Genomic DNA, 20,606 nt, shown 5'->3' with positions numbered 1-20,606 from the left:
GACAACTCTGCTCACTCATCAAGTTAAATTAGAAAAAATAAAATTAAAAATTAAAAAAATCTACTAATTGATCAAGTCTTATTCCAGTTGTTAATCAAATTGGTAAAAAATAAAATAAAAATATTATTTTATTTTATTTTTGGAGAAAATTCACTTTACCTCCTGAAGTTTTAGGGGTTTTTCAATTTGAACCCCAAAGTTTAAAATTTGGCAATGTACCACCCTAATATTTCAAAAATTTTCAATTTAAACCTTCCGTTACTAATTTCCGTTAAATTAGACAGAATTTTTTTTAAAAAAAAGTTTGAAGGTAATTACATAATTTCATAGATTTCCATCCAATTTAACGGAAATTAGTAACGGAATATTTAAATTGAAAATTTTTAAAACATTAAGGAGGCACATTGCCAATTTTAAAATTTTGGGGTTCAAATTGAAAAACTCTTGAAACTTCAGGGAGTAAAGTGAATTTTTTCCTTTATTTTTTTAATGTCCAAATATTATTTTATAATATTTTAACACCGACGTGCTTACTGTTCAAGCACGCCAGTGTGCTAAAAATAACTACTCTATATAGAGATACTTCTCATAATTAATTTTAATGGAAGAAGAATTGAAAATACTTCTAAACACAAAATTAACAACGGCCCATGACAAAATGATGTGTGCACACTTACTTATGTTGAACACTATTATCAATACCACAAAATAATAATAATAATAATTAATCTTCTTCATGCATATCAACTATCAAGCTCCAAATTTATAACCCCATGTGATAAATTGACATGATTGTCTATTTATTATATGCACATCAATATTACAAGATAAATTTAAAAAATTTCACATTTTATACATCTTCAAATTGAAGGGGAGTAATTAAATTAATATATGTCCTTATTATATGTTTTTTTTTAAAAAAAAATATCGTGTGCTCTAACAGAGTAACAGTAAATGCCAATTAATTTATAAGGAAAAATACATTTTACCCTTCTGAACTATCTGTCTATTTGCACTTTAATCTTCAATGTTTAAAAAGTGACCCTTGACCCCCTTAAACTTCCAAATTATTGCAGTCCGACCATTCTGACTTTACTTTTTTTTTTCTTTTTTTTTTTCCCAAAATGCCCCCATCCCAAGTTAAAAAAAAGTAAAAAAAATTAAGAGGTGTCCGGTCAAGGGTGGCTAAAGCCACCCCTAGGCCTAACTAGGGTGGCCGGCCACCCCTTAATTTTTTATTTTTTTTTTAAAAAAAAAAATTAATTTTTTTAACTTGGGATTGAGGCATTTTGGACAAAAAAAAAAAAAAGTCAGAGCAGTTAAATTGCAACAATTTAAAAGTTTGAAAAAGTCAAGTATCACTTTTTAAACATTGAAGGTCAGAGTACAAATGGGTGAATAATTCAAAAGATAAAATATATTTTCCCTAATTTATATATAAGATTTACACACGGTCAATCATTTGAGATTTTTTTAAAAAAATTAGAAGATATGAAATGATTTGGGAATTAAATTCAAAGAAAACATAATTATAAACAAGAATTGTGAATATGACATGGCGTGATGTGATAGGTTGATGTGAATAATGAGCAGAGGATCCCCATCCACCCCATCAAACCCTTGCCTATAAATATTAAAATCTTTCTTATCCTTCTTCCTCCATGTCTAAAGATTCCTTCTTCTTCTTCTCTCTTTTTCTCTCTCCAGAATACTCAGAAACAACTCCTGCAGAAAAAAAAAAAAGAAAAAAAGAAAAGAAAAAACAAGAAAAAGCAAAGTTCTTCTTCATCATTGCTCCTCTTCCTTTTTCAATGGCTGCAGAATCCAACCCAGCAAGCTCCTCTCACAACCTAACAATTCTCGTCGAAAAAAACCCATCTGAATCCCGCCTAAAGGAACTCAACATCAAGTGCTGGCCCAAGTAAGCAATCTTCTCTCTCTCCCTCTCTCTCTCTGAATAATATAATAAGAAATAATTTACATTTGTGGGTGTAAAAAATAGATGGGGTTGCTCACCGGGAAAGTACCAGCTGAAGTTTGATGCGGAAGAAACATGCTATTTAGTGAAAGGAAAGGTGAAGGTATACCCTAAAGGGTCGCCGGAGTTTGTGGAGTTCGGCGCCGGAGACCTGGTGACAATCCCAAAGGGACTGAGTTGCACTTGGGATGTCTCTGTTGCTGTCGACAAATACTACAAATTCGAATCATCGTCGTCATCGTCATGATCATCATCATCTTCTTCTTCTCCTTCTTGTTGATTAATTATAATTATTCTTTCACAAAAAAATTTTTTTTTTTTTGTTTTTTTTTTTGTTTTTGGTGTGGGTGTTGTAGTTAATATCTTTAGTCAAAGAAAGGGAACACAATTAGTCAATGCATGTCCCATTCAAACTAATTTATCTTTACGTGTTTAAGTAAAGTATTTATTGCTCGCTCCTTTGACTGGTCAACGCTTGATATTTTTTTATTTTTAATATCAGATGCTTCTTCTGTAGGGAATAATTTTTTTTTTTTTTTTTTTTATCGAAGCACGAGGTGTCCATCATGCGTAAAGACAATAATACCCCTGTCTCTCTGGTAAAAAGCTTTTCTAAAAACCTCACAGTTTGCTTTTCTACTGCAACAAAGCAACCCACCCATGTTTTTAATGTGGGTGTTGCTATAGGTACTATAAGTACTTTTATTATAGGTTTCTTTAATTAGTTATTAGTTGGCTGGTTAATCCTATACTTTTAATTATTTTACCAATTATAAACAAAAATGCCAATTTGTAATAGTGTACTCCGAGCATTTTTTTTTTTAATTTTTTATATGGTTTGGAGGATCTCAATCTTTTAATCTTTTTAGGGTTAGGAGTTAATTAGGTCACCAAAATGGTAACTAGGAGAGGTGCAAGTGCCTCTAACAAAACTATGGGTTCCCATGTTTTTTAACTTGTAGGTTTAGGACTTGTTGGGTCACCAACATGGTACTAAGAAGTTGGCCAATTATATATATATATGACTAAATGTGACCATTCAATGTAACAAATGTAGGGTCTGGATTGGCTGGGGAGAAGAAAAAAGAAACCCTAGAAATGTTGATGGGAAGGAATATACCATGTCCTTTCTTCTAGTGCTAGGGTTGCTAGATTTGGTAAGAGGTTTTTCAGCAGTCCTTTTCTTTGTGTTTGTGAATGCTGAGGAGTGAGGGGGTTGGGGTCCCATGCCCATTCTCATTTGTCTGATTAGTTGGAAGTTGTAAAATGTGGTTGGGAGGTGGATGACTACTCATTGATGACGTTCCAATCTTGTTTGTCTTTAGAAGAACTCTTGTGGACATCTAGCGGACCATTTTGATCTTGCTCCGCTCGAGTTTGGCTCGAGTCAACATCTAGCAGATTATAAAATCTGTAGATATTAGTTAGATGATTTGGAGGACCAGAGTGTATTGATGCCGATTAATGAATCTTATATTAATCTGTCTGAGGCACATGCCATTATATTCCCCTAGTATATTCATTTTAGGCTGAGCGTCGGTCGGTAATGTTGGTTTTGGTAAAAAAATTTTATTTTCGCCTTTCAAACCGACAATGTCGGTAAAGTCAGTTATTTCACCGACTTATTGCGCCAAATTTTATTTTATTTCGCCTTTCAAACCGAATGGCGGTGGGTAAAGTCTATGTCGGTTGGAAGTCGGTAATGTCGGTATGTGGAAAAGTGGCAAATTTGTCGGTAAAATCGGTTCGGTTAAAAAACCTCTTCCACTTACCACACCGAAAAATTCGGAATAAAAAAAAAATCATGCTGCCTCCCGTCCACCATCTAGTCGGTAACAGTCGGTGTTGGTCGAAAGTCGATCGGAAGTCAGTAATTTGCTCAGCCCTAATTCATTTAACTTCTGTTTTGAAAAAGCAAAGAAAGAAAAAATGAAGTAAGGAGTTATTAGTAGGTCGTTAGTGATAACTTGTCATCAGCTACGACACATCGGTAGGTTCTTATGCTACCTGTGACGACTTCTAACATTATTCATGATGACAAAAGTCATTGTTGATAATGATATATTAGCAACAACACTAAAATTGTCGCTAGCTAACAACCGTTTTCAACGGAGCAACTGTAACAATGTATTAGTGATGACTTTCAAAATTTTAGCGACAAAAGCCAAATTTATTGTACAAAGTAGGTGCAGCCACAGCCGTTGAACCCTACTTTATATTTGATTTAGGGCATCAAATAAAACTACATGAAAAGACATCTATAGATTGGGGAATCGATCTTGGCACCCTTTGGTTTTGCTTTGCTTCTTTCTGTGTGCATACATGTCCATCATATTGTAAAGAAGATGCTGTTTTCTTGGTTCATAATCTGTGGGCGGCTTTGGTTCAATGGAGCTGAAATGATTCCATTTTGAAATTCTAAGCCCAAGCAAAAGAACTTAATAGACGATGCTGAATCTCCTGCAGCTCAAATGCCACAGTACCCACATATTAATTCTTTACCGGCTTAAGTTTTAGAATAACTAATGATTTAACGTGGTATTTGGTCCTGAGTTTGAACCATAATTCTATATTAGCCGTCATTTCAACTAAAAACCTATTTGTGATTGTGTTTGAGAAATAAAGTTTTTAAATCAAAAAGAGTTTTTGGGCAAAAGCTTCATTTTTAAATTTTTGCCAAAAGTATGTTTTGCTCATTTTTAGGCCTTTTTTAACATTTAAAAGTACTTTTAATTTTTTTACCAAACAAGTACTTTTTTTTTCAAACAGATTTTTTGAGTGTTAAAAACACTTTTAAGTCCATCAAACGCTCCCAAACAGGCCATAAGACTTGTTGAACCTTACTTATTGAAGAAGAGTTTAAGCCCACATGTGAAAGTGAGTGTTCGAATATTAAATTCACAATTTTCTCTAAGTTTAAGCTTTTAAAATAAATTGCAGGTTAACGGATAACATAAAATATATGTATTTCAGAATCTGAATAACAAGTCTCCAATGCAGAAACTAAGTGCCATGGTCAAAAGCATATATATCTAACAAAGGAAGGTTCCAAATCTTCTGTTCTCCACCGCAAGAACAATTCTGCAAATTTGACATTTTGCCAAATTATTTCAAAGCTGACCATTTCCCAATTCGAGTTTGAACTTGGTTTGCAATATTATTACGACAGTGGTATAATCTTTAACAAACTATTAATTAAATTATTATTATCAATCAGTTTAAGTTGGGATAGTAATTTAATTTGGTATTAGAACTTAAGTTTTGATTTTGAACCTTAACTCTTTTGCAATAATGCAACGTACCAAACATTTGCCCCTTTTTGGGCTTTATTGGACTTTTAGTTGCCTTCTGTTTTTATTTATTTATTTATTTTTCATATAGGCTATACTATTTTATTTTGGACTTTAAGTTTTTTTAGCCGCCGTTAGCCCAAGTACTACTAGGGTTAGAGTTAGGGTTTAGGCTTTATTCTATTTAAGCTTAAGTTTCTATTGTATTTGACAGCTTTTGATGAATAGTTTTATGGACATGGATTTGTCTTCATCTCTCCCCTAATTTTCCCTTTTTTCCTGACCTTCTTTCTTCATTTCCTGGCTTCTTTTCTCTTCTCTCGGCTTCTCCCTCTCTTCTTAGTATCTCTCTCTCTCTCTAAGCTTTCTTCTCAAGGGTTTTTGTCGTGCATCAACTTTGGTATTAAAGACCGAGTTTTTGTTTTTGTCCAGCATCATACAGTTTATCCCAATTTTCAATTCAAATAGTCCACGTGTTGTATGTCCCACACGTGAGGACAGTATCAAAGTATCAATTCATTTCTTATCCGCTTAAGCTTTTAGAGATAAGCGATGATTTAACCAAACCATGTTTGACACACAAGGTTGTCCATCATCTGATGCAGACATTTTTGTCTTTAATATAGTCTAGTTTAATCGTAGCCGTCTTCAATATTCTTGTATATAGAGCTATCAATCATAGAAAATGTCATAATCCAAAGAAGACACCTTTCTCAGCACCTTGCATTGGGTGGGTTTAGGAAGAAGTACTGATTTTGGCTGATTATGAAGCCATCACTGAAATTCATTGAAACTTAAACTAAAACATGCAGCAAGCCGGCCAAAATAGCTTTTACCAAGATTCTTCCCATTTGCAAAACGACATTTCTTTGTTTTTCAAAGGTCAGCTTCCACAGTATAATCATTCTCTGATTTTTGTTTGGATTAACAGTCAACAACATTCTAGAACCATAAAGCAAAAGAGAAAGATTGATGCATGTAGACTGATATATAGGATTGAGTTGAACCAACCCATTTGTTAGGGCAGTGATTATTTTTTTAGTAAATTTAAGATAAATTCTTGAGTCAAAACGCCTATTTAAATTTCTACGTCAAGCTTTTTTTTTTTTTTTTTAAATAAAATTCTCAGTCAGAAAATATATGTATGGCAGTCAAATGGCATTAAAAAAGTTAACAAACAGAAGGCTCCTCTCATCCTCTTCCAAGAGAAGCAAATTTCAATTAAGCAACCACATTAAGAGACAAGCAAATACCAAATTTAAAAATGAACAAACATAACCAAAAAAAAAAAAAACTTAAAAAGAGCTTACGATTAAAATTCGTCTAAAATCCCATAATTCTATATTTTGCAAATTTTATTGAATTCATGCTAAAGTCACAATCGTTGAAAATATGAAACAGGGGGTGAAAGTACTCAACATGTTCATATAATTCTTCTAATTTAAGAAGTAACATCCAAACTGACGTTATATTTTCTCAAAACTAGTCAGATTTGTTCATCACAATATCACGGTTATCACCAGAACATAAAGAGGGGGATCAAAGCTACAGTCACATAGCTGCCTTATTTTACTGCATCAGCTGCTTCTGTAGTTTTAAGTTCTCTCGGGCACTGTGAGACATATGGCTTTAGCTGCACTCAAAGGGGGGGATGACATGAGTTGCTATTTACTAGCACTAAAAAGGGAAGCAAATCAACATAGATGTTGGGATTTATTGATTAACAATAAAATGAAGCCCCACCAAGCTTCCATGTCAATTAGCATTCTGCACAAGGTTCACAACATCCAAATATATACAAATTGATTTGTTAAGTTCATAGAAATAAGTACCTTGAAGTCAGTTAAATCCGGGACTACATAATTTGGCAGCTTTTCCTTTACCACAACATATCCACCTGCACCAATATTCTAAATACATTAGAAAGAAGCAAATGAAGCATGAACTTCAGTTAGTTAGATGCTGCAGCTCAAAATATGGGACTTAACCAGAAACAGCATAAGTTGAACCATGAACTCTTGATTGATAAGTACACACATACATGATATTAACCACATTTATAAAGGCCCCCACGCCACAACCCTTCCCCATTTTTCTCCCATGCAAAGGAAAAAACCCACTTGAAAGATGCTACCAATAAAAGAATCGGTATCAGTTAGATAAGAGATGTTCAGAGGCCACAGAAACAACTTGGTTATTTCCTTCTTTATTGACAAGAAAAAGAAAATTTGGGAAGGCAAGAGGGGGAGTAAGAGGAGGGAGCCAGCTGGAATTTAGTGAAGAGTTGTTCTGATTTCTCTTTTAACTTTTCTTGAAAGTAAAAAAATCACTAAAAGATTTTTTTTTTTTCCCCTGATTTCTCCGTCTCTGTCTCTCTTGATTGATAAGTACACACATACATTATGGAATTGAACCATGAACTCACCCTCCGCCCTGTTCTTTTTTTCCTCTATTTGGGGGGAGGGGGGCCATCCATTGCTTAGTTCAGCTCAATTCGGCCCACTTTGTGGTATGTCTCTTGAAAGAGGTGAATGAATAAATTTTAAGGTGTGGGAGCACCACCTTGAAAATCACACACAAAATGAGGAAGAGACAATGAGAGAAAGATAAGAAGCTCAATGTTGAAACAAGCAGAAAATGAGCAAACCTAATAAAATGAGAAAATGTTCAATGGATAGATAAATCACCTAATAAAATGACAATATATGCAGGGGAAAATGGGCAAACCTTTGCGGGTATGGAATCCAGTGGGTTTGCAGTTCTTCCCTTTGTAGTAATCTCGTGGTGCCCGCTTTGAAGAGAGAATGTCAAGGGATGATGTCCTCTTTCTTCTAAATGCCCTTCCTAAGCCTAAGATCAACCCCAGTGCCATTTTCTTTCACCCTAAATGCAGGGAAACAAATCAAGCAATACAACAAATCAATGAACCTAAGCCCAACAGTTCAATACCCAAAGAAACTAACAGAACAAAAAGATTCATATTTCAGTTCAATTTTTTCCTTAACATTTCCTATGAAAGCAAACAAATCAATACATAATGCCAAAGCAATTAGATCCAACAAGAAGAAGCTTTTTCTCGAAATCCAATTATAGATTAAATAAACTTTAGACCAAACGGTATTTTTTTTTTCTTTTTTTTTTTTAAAAAAGAACATACTTTTCTCGCTTCTCTGCTTCAGTTAGTTAAATTCTTCTTCCTCAACTTGTCTAGTACATCTTCGCCTTGCTCGTGCAAAAGAGATTTTCTTGTTTCTTGGAAATTTGACACAGAATAAATTATTCAAAAGGATAGATTGTTCATTACAGAGAAATGAGTTTGATGAGGGGAAGCATGGGTCATTTGATTCTATAATTTTAGCAATGAACCCAACATTAATTTTAGTCAAGCATCACGACTACGACGGAAAAGTGTTAGTAAACCCTAGATTTTTATTTCTTGTATCAACATGTATTCTATTTCCCCTATTTCCCAGTAAGCTAAACCCTACATTTCCTTACCTAAATAAGATCTGCTTTAAGGTAACAGTGTTGGATTTATCAGACAAGTGAAAAAGGTTTGGTCAGACATTTTCACAAACAAGTACCGGCTATTTCTGACCAGGCTAGTAGACCCCGAGTTTAATCACAGAGAGAGAGAGAGAGAGATACAGAGAAGGATTATACTGCACAGCCTGGTACCAATTCAGGAACTACCAGAGAATGGGGCTGGTTACCCACCTCCTTATCAGCAAAAAAAGCAGAGAAAGAGGTTCGGGAAATCAAACCAAATAATAACAAAACCACGCCAAAAACACTACATACGATTCGCATATCTGAAAATTTTCTTTCTCTAGAGAATGAAACGCTCCATACGATTCAACAAAGAGAGAGAGAGAGAGAGAGAGATGAGAGTACCTGAGATGCCAACCCAGAGAGAGAGAACTGCGTGTTGAGCGTGAAGGAGAGAAGATCAGAAGCTCGACAGAGAGAGAGAGAGAGAGAGGAGCTGTGCGTGCGTTTTGAGCGCGAAGGAGAAGACTGCGTGGGTTTAGGGTGAGTGTGTCTGATGGACAGAAACTTAACCGCCGTCAACGTGTTTGCTTTATTATATTTAACCGCCGTTAACTCTTTCTCCTACTCCCGTCTGAAATTTTGTGACCGCCAAACAGTTAAAGAGTCCGACAGTCTCTCACCTCCAGACATTTCTTCTCCCTTTCCTCTTTCTTCTCTCTTTCTCACGTGGTCAGTAAAATTTCTATCGGCGAAACACTTTTTTTTTTTTCAATTGGGTGATGATTTCTGGTGGGTTTTGATCATGTGAGGAAGCTATGAAATTACGCCGTGGAAATGTGGAATCCAGATGGTGCTGGAGAAGCCATGTCCTGCAATCTCACCAAACTCTTTTTATGAAGCTATGTCCTGCAACTGCAAGCTCTTCTTCTTCTTCTTCTTCTTTTCTTTTTTTTTTTTTTTTTTTTTCACCAAATAATCTGTTTAACGCATAAGTCAAGCAAATTGCCTTTGTGATAAAGAAAACTTATCACCCAGACTCCCAGTTGTTAAAGAAAACACTCTGTCTTTCACTGATATAAATTTTTCAGAAAAGATGTGAGAAAGAGAGAAGGGAGAAGAAAGGTGGGTGTGAGAGACTTTGGACGCTGCGTATTTTGGGTGTCACAAAATTTTAGACGTTGGGTGAAAAATAGAGGAAGTAGTTCACGGCTGTTAAGCATACGTGTTAGGAGACACTTGTTGATTTATTAGATTTTGTTACAAAAACGGTCGAACGAGATCTAAACAATCATGGGATGAACTTTTTAAGTCATATATATATATATTATGAAGCCATTATTGAAGTTCATTGAAACTTAAAACTATAACATGAAGAAAGCCAGCCAAAATAGTCCTACCAAGATACTTCCCATTTGCAAATCAAAGGTCAGATTTAAATGTATAATCATTCTCTGATTAGGTTGTTTGGATTAACGGTCAACAACATCCAAGGAACCATAAAAGCAAAAGAGAGAAACATTGCTGCATGTAGACTGATATACAGGATTACACCAACCCATTTGTTAGCGTAGTGAATATCTTTCTTTGGAAAATTTCATTGGTTTTACTTTCTATTTTCAAATGAATTTTTAATAGAGCATGTGATTCTTATGTGTAATTTTAAGAATCACATGCATTTTGAACATGCCAGATTAATCGACTGAACTTGAAAGAAACTCCTTGTACAAATCCGTGTGGCTTGATCAACAAATAAAATCATAAGTACCATATTTTGTTTTGCTCATTTAATTTGACAAATATTTTTCCCGGACAAGCCCGGAAAAAGTAGGGTGTTTCAATTACATGTCACCAAATTCAACCCATGCCAAGTAGAAAGATTAGCCACCATCTTTGTTAGCATTTGAAAAGTTAAAGTCTGTTAAGCTATGACTAGTATTTACAAAAAGTGTTTTGTCATCTATGCAAGGGGGGTTAAAGGAAAAAAAGAAAAAAGGGGGAAAAGAAAAGGATTATGCAGAAACATGTAAAGAGCAAAGCTGAGAACTGTTTTCCCAAAAAAAAAAAAAGGGAAGAATATGCCACAACCTGGCTCACTGTCATACAAGAGCCACGTTTTCCTCGGGAAAACAATTTGATTTGGCGCAATTCACACGACGACCACCATCACATTGTAGAACCCTAAGCTTCCCTTCCTGCATTCAACAGCAAAACAGCAGTTTAGTAACATCAATACCGAAAATAACCAAGATTTTCCCAGAACTAATGAAAGCACACCTTCGTTCCATAAACAAGACCTCCTCCAGCAAATGGATGAAAGCAAGCGACATTGACCTCATCCTCAGCACTTGGAAGCACTCCCACAAGCTCCATATCTGAAACCCTGTAAACCTGAATAACAACAAAATATAAGACGCGAGTCTAACAGAGGACAAGTCCAACACTGTAAAGTGGCATTTTAAAAGGACAAATGACTTTAAAAGTAAGGACATGCAATGAAAATGCTTTTACCTCCAGAACTGTGTAAATAGGCACAGTTGTTTCCCCATCAATGACAATGCTTTTAAGAAGAGAACCATGACGTCGGCCATAGGCAAGTAATATGTGCTCAGATGTAGGTGAGAACTGCATACACAACAAATGACGGGTTCAGCTCACATACCAATATACTATAAAGCCTTTTGGTAATACACAACAAAATAATCTCTATGATCTTTGGCATCAATATAAACAGAACACTGAAATTTTGGCACTTAAATCAATTCAATGAACCAAATGAACAAACACAATTTGATGCAAAGTGCATGAAGTACATCAAACTTTAAGATTGTCATCAATACTTCAATCTAAATGCATGCTATATTCCTAAATCCAAATACCATTCTAAGAATAGCTAGGATTTCCAGAAGAAGATGTCATTTGTTTGATTACAGTATCTAAAATGTTACATTGCAAAGCTGAGAACTTGGTGAAAAGGAAATGAAAGACCCGGGTACATGCCATATGCCAAATCTTACACAGATTTTTGGCACCCTCAATTAAATTCCATTTATTGGTTTAACAAAGTGCATTAGCATAAAATAGAGCAAGTAACTTGTATGATTCAATGAAACAATCACTTAATATGGTAACTGTAGTACTCTTTACAAACCATTAGCAGATTGTTGAAAATTCAGATAAAGAGTGGGGGGGAAAAATCTGTGTCCATGATAAGCATGAAGAATAAGTAACAGAAACATAAGATGTAATTACACACACTACATCATTCCAGAAACAATAGGCCTAGTGCATCTATATTCTAATAGAACATAGTTCAGTCATATGTTTGATGTCTTACAACCTAGAACTTGACAATTGACTGCGTAGATCATTGACAAACTAAATTAAACGGTTTGACCTATCAGTGTTGGATTGTTAACTGCAGATAATTCTTGCATCCTGCAGCAGTTCTTTTTGAAGTAAGGTTAACACAAAAATGTCAACATGCTTGGTGCAAAAATTTAAACACATCCTATATGTAAACAACTCAAAATAAACAATTGAACAGGGGTACTAGTAAAATCACTGGCACATGACTGAGAGATCTAAACTCTTCTCTTAACGAACATGTATACACTTGCTAGTATAGATTAGTTTATTTGCTGATTGAAAATTAATATTTTAACAAATTACCAACAACCATGGTTGGCCAAATGTTGGACTAGTGACCTGCAACCCAATTGTTTTTACGGGTTGATGAAGAATTGTGGTTTTAAAACATTTGAAATGAAAACTTGACACTTTCCCAGCCATAAGTACAATGACTTCAGATGTGCGTCTCATTTTTCTACAAAAGGCCGCTGACCTGGATAGAAGTCAAACAATGAGCAGCTCTTATCGCTCGTGATACAAGCACTGAACCAAAGCTGCAAAGCAAATTAAACAATGTATGAATAAGGTTACATCTTCAATATAAAAATTTAATAGAAAAAAATAAAAAGAAAAGGACAACGTTGTGTCCATATAAAGAATTGACATTAGGAATGAAGCTTTACGTTGCCTTCTCAAGGGAATAAATGCGGAGCTCGTATATGACTTGGTGAGCTGAGACTGGATGTCGAGTTGGGGATGACACAGCCCCAGGATCTTGATGTATTAGAGTGTGATAACCTGGATCAGCTTCCATATGAGGAAGTGTGCATGCAACACAGGCAGCTAAAAATCTCCCACAAGGCGAAAAATGGGCACCCATTTCACTGAAAATACAATTGTAACCCAAACTCTATAATGTAAGAGTAATGGCTGGCTATCCAAAAAAAAAAAGTTATTAAATGCAACGCCCTCTTTAAAATTTTACCGAGTTGGGCTTCATGTCTTTACACAAATAAAATGATGACACTCCTATCAATGAATACTGCATATCCATAAAATAATAGCAATTGTAACAAAAGAAAAAAAGATGGTGATGATACAAGAAAATGCAATAAACTTTTGAAGGCCATGCTGCAGTAGTAATATCCAGTACTATACCGAAGCATCAAACAATTGAAATTGAAGATAAAAAATTTCCTGCTTACCTACAAAGAACAGCATGAGGTATGGTTAAGCAGCATCTTTCAGCATTGAGTGCGGCACATGGATTTTTTATATCATGTGCCCATACTCTTAGCTTCACAGTACAAGGTAGCTCTGCAGCAGTTGCAGCAGTTGCAGCAGCAAGTGAGGTTGTGACTTCCGACTGGATTCTACTAATAATGGGTTGAGGATCAACCCGATCATTTGGGGCATTAACCGGAGCGGCACCCTCCAAAGGTTCAGATACAGAGTAGTGGGAGTGTGGAAAATGATGTCGCAAGTTAGATCTTCCAGAAACAGCAGATACACTGATGCTGCCTGGCATTGTCAGATTATGAGTAGACACATGAGATGCCAAGATGGAGGAACCTATATGTTGAGCTGACTGCTCACGATTACCATCATCACCATTAAGCGGCAGCATTGAAGGAAGACCAGCGTGGCTTTGACCCATTAACCATCCTTGCAAAAAAGGTAGCTCCCAACCACTTGGGTCTCTGTAAGGTAAAAATTGATGAAATTGCCCAAACTCAGCAAGATCCAAGCGTGTTGGAATATATCCACGTGCTCCACAAAAGGCAGTATTGATACCACCAACAGTATCTAAGTTAGTAGAGCTTCCACGCTGGCTTCTCCCAACAGTCTGCATTTCATCAATTTCCATAGCATTAACTGTGGGGTCATAAACACCATTTCCTGCTCCACTAGTGAAATGGTTAGTGGCAGTATCTTCCATAGCACTATGTGAGCCAGTAGGAATAGCAGGAAATGTTTCCATAGGAGACGCCATTCTATCATAATGCTGTGCTTCATTTGTATCCAGTTGAAACTGCATTGAAGCAGCAGGCTCCACTTGCATGCTACTCAAACCAACAGGCTGATTAGCATGCTGCAATTCTATCCGTGAATCTAAGGCAAACGAAGGCACAAACAAGAAAGGGAAAGATATGAGAGGTAGTTCAGCAATCAAACTAACACGTTCATTGGAATGAACATTTGCAACAAAAACAGCTGGAGGAGGATATTGCAAGTAACCCAAAGATGTTGCGCGTGTCATTGTGGAATCTGAAGAGTCAAGATCATTGACCTGCATATCAGTCCAATAATGTAACCTGTATTATAGTACAAGTAAATAACTGATCAAATGTCCTTTAGATAATTGACCTCAGCAGTTAAGAGAAATGAAGCAGCATGTGGGTGAAAATGCACTGCTCGTAGTGAACGCCTTGTCTTTAATACAATGGCCGGCGATGAAGCTTCTCCTCTCTTGTTGTACTGCCATATGTATAACTGAAAATTGATTTTATTTGTCAGTCATACAGGATGTACAAAATCATGACTTATGAACTTAAACAAGTAAAAAGATTTAGGCATGATAGAACTACATGAAAAGTTTTTTTTAAGGCAAAAATCACTACCTTGTGGCCTGATGCAACAGCAAGGATATCCCCTTTTGCATGGAAAGCAATGGATGCAATGGGGCGATCTGTTAGGATAAAAAAAATAGCAATAAGATCCACCATATGAGTAGCAATATAAGCTACAAAATTGTATTTAAATTTTATTTAAGAGTAAACTTTGGCCACTATTGCAGAAGGTATTCAAGTGAGAGTCTGAGTTAAAATTACAGAAATCCCGTGATCCTATACACTCAGATGTGTTTGCATCCCATAACCGAACTTCATAATCTAAGCTTCCACTTGCAAGTATTTCTGGATGCAATGGATGGAACCTAACCTGTAAAAGCTCCATTAGTACTTTGACAGAAAGAGTGTACTTTATAGATAAGTCATACACATGACAAAGCAATAGATTCAAGAGTCACATATACTAAACAAGTTAGAATGAGGTTATTCCGAGGAAAAATTGAAAAGAAATAGGGAGAGGGAGGGGGCAGCAATGCCATACACAAGTCAAACCAACAGCTGAAATCCTGACAGATTGAAACACATGGAGCCAGAAAATCAAAGACCAACGATTAAGAAAGGAAGCGGCTGCTGCCAAGATTTATCTATTTTTTCAGACAATCCAGGTGAAACAGAAAAAGTATCCTGTTACGCAGAGAAACTACTAGTAATACATATTTGAACAGTTACACAAGCTGATCTAAATTAAAAAAATGTTTTCTGAATAAAAGAATTACCATATCTTGACCACTTGCAGCCTCACAAAAATGATTCAAAATCCTTCTTCCTGATATCTTACTTTTGTATTCAAGCAGTAACTCTAACTCCAGAAGGATTTTCAGATTGAAAAGCTAAGTAATTTTCAAACCAACCATCCAAATATGGCTAGGTAAACAAAAGAGATAGACAATAGAACAGAACCTATTACAAGTGAGTTGGACTCAAATACATCCTCATATGAGTTGCAGAGAGAACTCCTATTTTCACTCGTAACAAAAGTACCCATCAAAAGCTTTGGCAACAACTACATGCTTTCCTATAGATTACCAAAAGAATCTTTTTTTTTTTTTTCTTGGGCTACCAAACAATCTATTCATTCTTTTAAAGTCTTACTTCATTGCAGAAATGAAAGAATTGAAATATTAAATTCAGCAATGTTAGCATCCATTTAAAACATAAGTCAAAGTCTGCCAATTTGACCATTCTTGGAGAGTGCCTTTTACCTCGCAGCCAGTAAAGGTGTGCAACTACATTTGATGGAGATATCATAAGTTATTTAAATAGCCCTAACACCTTTGCCAGAAGGAGGAATTGAGGTCATTCAATCAGGTCTCCCTCTTACTTCACAGTCTAAAATGTTAAATAAGAATAAAGTAAGGAAATCTTAGTTTAAAATTTTAAAATCTATCTATAATCCCACCCAATAACTTAATGCCTTGCTGGAACCTTTTTCAGATACATTTAAGAACATCAGTACAAGTAAGCACTCCTAAGTCCAGCCCTAACAGCCTCCTAGACCAAAATTAACACTGGGTGGCTTAAATCCGCGACCTCATTCCTAAGGCCTCCTTGTAAGTACACTTGATATCAGTTGCACATAAGCATATGGTGACTTGACGTCCAACCATAAGCCACTTTTTGATGACAGAACCACAGATACCATGAGAAAGAGAACTCTGGCCTCATCCTCACAGAAGATGTTAGAATAAAAGTGGTGAAAACAAATTCACTTATCCCACGACAAACAGCATGGATAGACTTCATTTGGTTGTACTGCACCATCAATGAACTCTTTACATTAGACATTCACTTCTTCAGTGAGGATTACATTGAAAATAATGCACAACTTATACATTAACAACACTATTTTAATAATGAGAAAAGATCCAGCAAATTATAGATAAATAGAGCATACTAGCATGAATCAAGCTTACTGCCTTACCACCCAGGGAGTCCTCCTATGACCACTTAACACCTTTAAGCAACTTCCAGTTTGACAATCAATTATCTTTACTGTGTGGTCACCACTGCAGGAATCAAAACGACAGAAGTTTACTACAAGGAAAGGCAAGAGTTGGAATCAGAAAACAAACACAAGTGACAACTCACTGTGTAGAAGCAAGTTTTCTTCCATCGTGACTGAATGCTGCTGCAATAGTTGATCTTGGAGGAGGCACCAACGGGCAGTACTTAGCAGACAAATGGCGCAATGTCTCTGCCTCAACCCTTAACGAATACAAAAAATGAGCATAAAAAAATAATATTTATAATTCATAAATAGCATGCTTCCATCTCAAAAAAAAAATCACTTGAAAGAGAAGAGAGAGTGAAACTGATTGCATGTACCATGAGAGAAGACCACGTCTTGGATCTCTGGCTGCTTCACTTTTGGGCTCAGGTTTAGAAGCTTCTCCCCAGTGCCTTTTTGGCACATGCTTTGTCCTAGGAGATATCTCTCTCAGCTTTATCAAACAGAAAATATTTCTACCACTGAAAATATTGGAAATGGCACTATATGAGAGCCGTGTCATATGAACATAAAGTTGTTATGATCTATATCCAAATTGAGCCTCCCAAAAGCACTGTTATATATATATATATATATATATATATATATATATATATATATATATATATATTGAAACATAGACAGAGGAAAGAATACAAATTTTAAACTGCAATGCAGACAAATTGGATTGAAATTTACTTCTGCCCCTTCTTTTCTTAATTATTTTAAAGTTTATCTTCTGTAAAAATTGGTTCTCGCTAGCTCTTCACATCTTTACACGTTCAGGTTTTGCGTATACTTCCAGTGTACTCTGGTTTCGTCCCCTTTGTTGTTTTTTACTGAATTAATAAATTATCAAGAAAAAGGCTAATCAATGAATGAAAACCCCAAGAATTAGATCAGTGAACAAAGCTAGCCCAAGTGAAAATGCCCAAACCTAAAACCACTTCAAAATCAACGGCTGATATTTGAGCGTCTTACTCAAAAAGAGCAACATCAGTGCAACCTTCAGTAATTAACAGACCCACAATTCATGCTATATATGATTAAGCTCATTGGATTTTCTTTTTCAGTAAAAACAAAGCTGTTCCTAAAAGCAGAGCAACACATTCCAGGGATACCCAAGCTCGACATTTCAATTCCAGATCATAATTCTCATGAATCTAGAGACAAATCTGAACAATTCGTATCAAAATCCCAAGCTCCGACCAATCGCATCTCAGAAATCCAGAAATGACAAAACAAAAAAATCCATTCGAAACTTCCATTTCCTTCGTTTTCTCGGCCTCCAAACAAAGCACAAGGAAAACTCAAGCAAGGACACCTAGCGAAACACATAAATAGATAGATGATGAAGGAAATCAATCCGAACTCCTGACCTGTGGTGGGAACGATCGGAGGGCAGGGATGAAAGTGGGGTCTGATCGTGCGGTCGAGATCCTCCCGTCATTTCGCTGTGATCGAGACAAGTTTGAGATAGTTGTAGGGAGAAAACATCGCCCTCTGATTTTGCGAAAGCCCTAATTAGGGCTCTCTCTCTCTCTCTCTCCGTCGAGAGAAGAAGGGCTTCTTGTCTTCGTTCAAACTCCTCGTTGAATGTTAAGACTCGAAATTGGGGCGACAAAATCTCTGAACAGGATGAAAATTTCCGCAATTTCTAATGGGGGTAAATACTAAATAACTCAGGGGTTTCACTTAATTTTTTTTTTTTTTTTATTTTGGTTTATTTTTTGATTATAGGAGGTCATTCTGATTTTGATAAAATATCAAAGTTAACCTAACAAAATTTCACATTAACCAATTAAAAATTGACATTTGGCATAAGTGACTACGTCATCAGTTATAACGTGACACTTAATTAAATTTTTTATTTTTTAAAAAAATTAAAAATATATATTTTTCATAATAAAAATAAATAAAAAATTGGAGGGTGGCTAGTACCCACTGGAGGTGGCATGGAGCCGAGGGGGTGGCCGAAACCACCCACAAACCACCATTAGAGCCAAGCCACCCCAGTACCCACTGGGGGTGGTTTCGGCCACCCCAGTACCACTACCACCCCCCAAATTTTTTATTTTTTATTTTTTATGAAAAATTATATTTTTTAATTTTTTTTTTTAAAAAAAAAAAATTCATTAGATGCCACATCATCATTGATGACATGGCTACTTATGCCAAATGTCAGCTTCTAATTGGTCCATGTGGAGTTTCGTTAGGTCAACTAAAAACAAATTTAGTCTTTTATCAAAACCAAAAGGACGTTTTGTGATAAAAAATAAACCTTAAGGGGAAAAAAAAAATTAAGTGAAACCCCATGGGATTATTTAGTATTTACCCATTTCTAATATTCAATTCTTTAAAATTTAAATGGTGGTCATTATTTTAAAATTAAATATGTTTTTTTTTTTAATATTAAATTAATAGAATGACAATGACACTGATAATGTACTCCAAATTTTACTGAAATGACAATGTACTCCTAATTTACCTCCAAACTACCTAAATAATGACAATGTCAATGTACACCCAATTTATTGAAATGACAAAATTACCCTAACTAAAATAAAAACAAAAATACTAAAATTTATTTATTTATTTATTTTTCCAAATTTTTATGGGTATTTTTATCTTATTGAAATTTCTATGGGGGTAATTTCATCAGTTTGCTAGTATGGGGGTACATTGTCATTGTTTTAGTAGTTTTGGAGATAAATTGTCATTGAGATAGTAATTTGAAGGGATTAAGTGAACTTTACCCTAAAAAATATTGTCAAATGAACTTAATAAGACAAAATTACAATCATTTGACTTGAAATTAATAATTAAAACCTTAAAATTATATATTAAGAAAACACTATTATACATGTTAGAATACTTAAATTTGTGAAACATCCTAATCCCAAGATAAACAGAGAAAGTGACCAAAAAGAAAAGCAGTGAACATGACCACAATTTAAGGGTTTTTTTTTTTTTTTTGGGTCAATTTGTTGGCAGCAATATCTAACAATTTTGAAATTATTATTATTATTTTGGTTAATTTGCAGATGTAAAGTGTAAACAAGCTATAATACATTTAAGTGATCACCTATAAAGGTAAATAGGATAATGGCAATTGTTATTAGGCTACCCAAATAATATAAAAATTTTGGCACCCTACGAGAAAGGGATTGCAGAGCCCCCAATTTCCCTCGCTTAGGCTGTCCAAATTTTTATACTATTCGGACATTCTAATAACAAGGAATACCAATCCAAGTAAATACAATTTGAAACAGTAAAAATTATAATGACTTACATTCCAACATATATTTTGATAAACTTTTAGGAATGAAAAAGATGAATAACCCATATTTGGATGGCATCGCGCAGCAGCGGAACTAAAACTTTTAATTTGGGAGGGCAAAATTTATTTTTTTTTAAAAAGGGTGGGCAAAAATTAATTTAAAGGGTCTATTTTATTAAAAATATATAATTAAAAAAATAATAAAATAATAATAATAATTGAGGGGACCTCCCCCCAGCCTTAAGGTGATTCCACCCCCGGCACCAATTGTAGAAACTCAGTATAATTATACCCTGCTTAAATTGCATGCCAGGCATTTTTCTAATATATCAAAATATCATAAAACCCTTGACAAAGGAACCGTGTAAATGCCGTACGAGGATCTTTATCAATTGCCTGTTCAGATTACCTGTCTGATTTCATAAGGCCCACCTATTCAGCTACCCAAGCACTTGTCCAGACCAGTGGACTCCACAAGAGCCCTCTCACAAATAATTGCTACCGATCTCAATTCAAAAATCCTGCATGAAATGTATCCTCAACCGAAAGAAAATATTTTAGGAAGTTTTTGTTACGCTTGACCAGTGGGTGAGTCCAAGCA

At 35.3% G+C, this 20,606-nt stretch overlaps 3 protein-coding genes across 6 annotated transcripts; 1 reads left to right on the top strand and 2 right to left on the bottom strand.

Annotated features, from left to right (window-relative positions):
- Positions 1-1,671: 1,671 nt before the first annotated feature.
- LOC132166558 (uncharacterized) lies at positions 1,672-2,437 on the top strand. Its single transcript, XM_059577398.2, has 2 exons — positions 1,672-1,921; positions 2,003-2,437. The coding sequence occupies exons 1-2, from the start codon at positions 1,812-1,814 to the stop codon at positions 2,223-2,225; spliced, it is 333 nt and encodes a 110-aa protein (XP_059433381.1). The 5' UTR covers positions 1,672-1,811; the 3' UTR covers positions 2,226-2,437.
- Positions 2,438-6,586: 4,149 nt separating this feature from the next.
- On the bottom strand, positions 6,587-9,309 carry LOC132166115 (uncharacterized). Its single transcript, XM_059576880.2, has 4 exons — positions 9,163-9,309; positions 7,996-8,151; positions 7,101-7,165; positions 6,587-6,901 (listed from the first exon to the last, which is right to left on the bottom strand). The coding sequence occupies exons 2-4, from the start codon at positions 8,138-8,140 to the stop codon at positions 6,833-6,835; spliced, it is 279 nt and encodes a 92-aa protein (XP_059432863.1). The 5' UTR covers positions 8,141-8,151; positions 9,163-9,309; the 3' UTR covers positions 6,587-6,832.
- Positions 9,310-10,510: 1,201 nt separating this feature from the next.
- On the bottom strand, positions 10,511-18,370 carry LOC132165407 (uncharacterized). Of its 4 annotated transcripts, XM_059575949.2 has the most exons (14): positions 18,105-18,370; positions 17,064-17,207; positions 16,827-16,943; positions 16,660-16,744; positions 14,940-15,048; positions 14,730-14,797; positions 14,476-14,601; positions 14,347-14,398; positions 13,314-14,220; positions 12,792-12,992; positions 12,602-12,662; positions 11,269-11,382; positions 11,035-11,148; positions 10,511-10,952 (listed from the first exon to the last, which is right to left on the bottom strand). In XM_059575949.2, exons 1-14 carry the CDS (start codon positions 18,173-18,175, stop codon positions 10,857-10,859), a joined length of 2,265 nt encoding a protein of 754 aa, XP_059431932.2. In that variant the 5' UTR covers positions 18,176-18,370; the 3' UTR covers positions 10,511-10,856. The 4 variants fall into 4 exon arrangements, with proteins under 4 accessions (XP_059431932.2, XP_059431931.2, XP_059431933.2 ...); XM_059575948.2 differs by having other exon boundaries at positions 13,314-14,398; XM_059575950.2 differs by lacking the exons at positions 10,511-10,952; positions 11,035-11,148; positions 11,269-11,382; positions 12,602-12,662 and having other exon boundaries at positions 12,862-13,018; positions 13,314-14,398.
- Positions 18,371-20,606: the final 2,236 nt, after the last annotated feature.

Source organism: Corylus avellana, chromosome 11 (assembly GCF_965113065.1).
Source record: "Corylus avellana chromosome 11, dhCorAvel1.hap1.2, whole genome shotgun sequence".
Lineage (NCBI taxonomy): Eukaryota > Viridiplantae > Streptophyta > Magnoliopsida > Fagales > Betulaceae > Corylus > Corylus avellana.
This window is presented reverse-complemented; position numbering and strand designations above follow the sequence as displayed.